The 4,636-nt window shown below is 38.0% G+C and overlaps 1 protein-coding gene across 1 annotated transcript in view; it reads right to left on the bottom strand.

The window, feature by feature from the left end:
- KIAA0586 (KIAA0586 ortholog) overlaps nucleotides 1-4,636 on the bottom strand; it is a 91,317-nt gene that overhangs the window by 66,919 nt on the left and 19,762 nt on the right. Inside the window, 2 exon segments of the mRNA XM_014533270.1 lie at nucleotides 266-460; nucleotides 3,938-4,112. Coding sequence (XP_014388756.1) covers nucleotides 266-460; nucleotides 3,938-4,112 — 370 coding nt within the window.

Here is a 4,636-nt window from a genome sequence, read left to right as displayed (position 1 = left end):
ATGATGATAACACCTTCAGCAAATTTGACATATGAAGTTTTGAAGCTTGTTGTCAATACTACAAAATAGCATACATATCAAATCGCATATATATCAACATATGTGTAACTCCATCTATTGAAAAAAATCCACGTTATTAACCGGTACACCTAGTAAACAACATATAAGGGAAAAGATAGGTGACTATCATGTCAGCACCATTCTTTAAGTTCTGATACTGCTAATATGAATTTTAAATTTACCCATATGTTCTGTTAGATCTTACCTAAAAGAATCGCCATAGGAATTAGATGACCTTCCAGTGTACCTGAAAGAGTAGGCATTTCTCTGCTTGGGCTGAACAAATACTGCTGATCACCAGGAGGCAGTGTAGCAATGGAATGCTGCAGTTTAGAATCTATCTTCTTGGGTTTTGTTGCATAAAAGTCCGTTTGTGTTCTTATTGACTTTACTTTAGTGCCTGTAATCATCATCAATGGCAGATATTTTTAAATATTGTTTGAACAGCCACTATTCACCCATCTAGAAATACACAACTCTTCTTCACAGGAAAATCTCATTCTATATATGATTACAGTGCCCCAAAAAGAAGTAGCATATAAACCAGAGGGTAGCAAACGTTTTATTGAAAGGCCAGGTAGTAAGTATTTTAGTCTCATGGGCCATGTCGTCTCAATTGCAACATCTCAACTCTGCCATTGTAGCATGAAAGCAGCCATAGACAATACATAAATAGAGCAGAGTTATGCTGCAATAAAACTTTATTTATAAAAACAGGCAGCTGACCTTCAGACCATGGTTTCTCAACCCCTGAATATAAGTAACAACATATATAATTGCTATGACAGAACAGATACAAGGACTAGGAAAAAATGTTCAATAAAGATTTGGAAGAATATTTATAGACGTTAATATCATTATATATATTATTCTATTCCTATAGAATAAATCTGTATAGACTTTAAATTCTCAATTCTTAAAGAATTAGAAATTTGGTCATCTGTCTCTTTAGAGACGATAAAGGGAATATGAGAAAAGTGAAGAAAAATAAAATTATAAAGGAAAATGAACTTTTTTCTAAATCACTTCCTGATATTACTATATTTTTACTTGAAATAGCTGAGTAATTTTATAAATCTAGATTTTTAAATAAAGTTTCATGATCCCAGAAAGAAAATTTCATTACCACTGACTATATTTTTTCATCCTGTTCTCTAGTATTCATTCGATTGAATAAATATTTTCTTGACTATTATTGAAGATATATTTTCAAAGCCTTTCATATGTGTTTTGTATCACTGCAGACATAGGGAGTACAGCACTGAATAAACCAACTGTACTCACTGAGCTTACAGTATAACAAGTAAAACAATCAGTAAACAAATATATAACAGCAGACAGTGAAAATGCTATAAGAAACAATAAGGCAGGGACAAAGGATATAAAGGGATAGAAGACAATTTTTTTGGATAGGATGGTCAGGGTAAACCTCTCTGAGGAGCTAACATCACAGAGCAGAGATGGAGAGAACTGAGAGAGTGAGTCATATAAGGATCGAAGAGGAAAGCTCTTCGGGAAGAGGAAACATCAGGTATGGAGGTCTAAGAATGAGCATGTGTCCAAGCATCAAGAACAAAAAGCTACCATAATGAAAATAAAACTTAAGCATCAAGAACAAAACTCTGGCCGAAACCGGTTTGGCTCAGTGGATAGAGCGTCGGCCTGCGGACTGAAAGGTCCCAGGTTCGATTCCGGTCAAGGGCATGTACCTGGGTTGCGGGCACATCCCCAGTAGGAGATGTGCAGGAGGCAGCTGATCGATGTTTCTCTCTCATTGATGTTTCTAACTCTCTATCTTCTCTCCCTTCCTCTCTGTAAAAAATCAATAAAAAATATATTTAAAAAAAATAAAAGGACTGCTTAATAAAGTTATTTTTAGGTTTGAAAGTATTTTAAAACCTCAAGTTATTTTTTGCAAAGGCTTTTAAAACCCCAAATATAGTAGAAAAGTTCCAATAAACAAGAGGAAACACTAGGATAAATATTATCTATATTAGAGGCCCGGTGCATGAAAATCATGCACTGGAGGGGGGGTCCCTCAGCCCGGCCTCCCTCAGGGGCGGGAGGTGACCCAGCTTTCAGGGGAAGGTGACATCCCCATCATACCTCTGCTGCTGCCACTGCCGGCAGTGCAAGCCTAGGCTAGCCCTGGTTACCTGAGTCTTGGGCAGCCCTGGCCGGCTGGGCAGCTGCCATCCGAGGCTTGCCTGCTCCTCGGGCTGGCCTTGGGCAACTGGGCAGCCACCATCTGATGTACAGGCAAGCCTTGGGCAGGCCCTGGGCAGCTGGGAGGCTGAGGGGACTGGGGGTCTCCAGAGGCAGGCACACGGAGCTGCCAGGCCCACCTGGGAGCGGGCCCAACCTTGCCATGCGCCTGCTGCTCCAGTGGGGCTGAGGGTACTGGGCGCTGCCATCTTGTGGCTGTGGGCACTGCCATCTTTGAGGGCGGGACAGTCAATTAGCATATTCACTCTTTATTAGGTAGGATATGGTAGAAAACCCAAACCTGTATTTTTTTTTTTAATGCCCTTGACCGGAATTGAACCTGTGACCCTTTAGTCCGCAGGCAAATCAATAAAATATATATATATATATATATATATAGTAACAAGATCAACAGGCTCAATATATTAGTATAAGAGTTATATTTAAATACATTAGTGATATGATGTCTGAGAGTCAAAACATACTATGGTAAGTGAAAATATTTTTATTTATGTACAATATAACCAAAAAGTTTTTTTCATTTTTGCTACCTATGGTTCTTTGAGAACTGTAAAAGTGCCCATGAGAATTTTTTTAAAGGTGATTTTTAAAAATATTATTTTCATTAATTTTTTTAAAATATGTTATTATTGATTTCAGGGAGAGGGAGAGGGGGAAAGAGGTAGAAACATCAATGATGAGAGAGAATCACTGACTGGCTGCCTTCTGCATGCCCTGTACTGGGGATTGAGCCTGCAACCCAGGCATGTGCCCTGACTGGGAATCAAACTGTGACCTCCTGGTTCATAGGTCAATGCTCAACCACTGTGCAACACCACTGGGCTCTGATTTTTTTTTTTTTTAAGAGAGAAAGGGAGAGGGAGAGAGAGACAGAAACATCGATGAGAGTTTAGAAACATCGATCGCTATCTCCTGCACACCCCCTACTGGGGATCGAGCCCATTAACTGGGCATGTGCCCTGACCAGGAATCGAACTGGCAACCTATCAGTGCATGGGACAACACTCAAACAACTGAGCCACACCAGCCAGGGCCCCATTAGCATTTTTATGATAATATATAGCATATGGCTGATCTTTCTGTTCACAAAGAACATGATGGACCAAGACCTTCAAGGAAATGTCTACTTTCCCTAAATTTTAATTTAAATTGTTCAAGGTTCATCTCTTTAAATGCAAATTTTATCATGTTTTATCTAAAGATACCATCTAATTCTTGCCTTAGCTGGCTAGGCTCAGTGGATAGAGCATCAGCCTGCGGACTGAAGGGTCCCAGGTTCGATTCCAGCCAAGGGCACATGTCTGGGTTGTGGGCTCGATCCCCAGTTGGGGGGCATGCAGGAGGCAGCCAATCAATGATTCTCTCTAATCATTGATGTTTCTAACTCTCTCTCCTTCTCCCTTCCTCTCTGAAATCAATAAAAATATTTTAAAAAAATAAAGATACCATCTAATTCTATATTTTTCTCCACTTATTCCTACCTTGTGCCTTGAATCAGGTCTATTGTTTCTTACTCCCTTGGAATTGTTTTTCCATCGCTAAAACATTATATAATTTGAACTGTATTTATAATAAATAAAAAGCAAAAATTAAACTTTACATAAAACTGATACCATAAAAAAGGTTTACCACGAAAAATGAGGTTTCTTACCTTTAACCCGTTCTATTACTTTTGGTCTCTGTGGTTTGGACTTAGCAGATGGAGAATTAAATCTGAGATATGGGCCTTTTTTAAGAGTGCTGCGATGGCACTGATAAGTTGGTCTTCCATAAATGTGTAACATATAATCTTCATCTGGTATCGCTGCGGTTGCTTTCAAAAAACCCTAAGTACACAAATTTATTGATCTCACCAACAAAATAGTCATCAAACACTTATCTCACTTTCCTAAAGCCTCTTTTTGCAAGCCTAAGTATTATAATAACAATGATCAGGTCAGAAAAGTCCTTTATTTTAAATAAATTCTGGATATAGTTTTCAAGCTATAGTTTTAAAGTTTTATAGTTTTTAAAAGCATGAAACTTAAATATATAAATCACTCACCCAAGAAACATGAAGGTTCTTACACTACTAGGAATACTTTCAGCACCAAAAAGTAAGGTTTAAACACACTTTATATATTACACTCAAGTATAATAATATAACATAAATCAAGTCTTTAAATGATTTTCTACATTTCTGAGCCTACCTTTAATCATAACCTAAAATAGTACACAGAAAGGCAGCATTTATTGAACATCTACTAAGTGTTAACCATTAGTTAGATGCCTTTATTAATGTGCCCCCAAATTCATATTTGGCATTAAGAAAGTTAGAGCCTCTCCCTGACCAGTTTGGCTCAGTGGATAA

The sequence above is a fragment of the Myotis brandtii genome, unplaced genomic scaffold (assembly GCF_000412655.1).
Source record: "Myotis brandtii unplaced genomic scaffold, ASM41265v1 scaffold1218, whole genome shotgun sequence".
In the NCBI taxonomy this organism is placed as follows: domain Eukaryota; kingdom Metazoa; phylum Chordata; class Mammalia; order Chiroptera; family Vespertilionidae; genus Myotis; species Myotis brandtii.
Note: the sequence above shows the minus strand (reverse complement) of the source record. Positions and strands in the feature narration are given on the sequence as shown.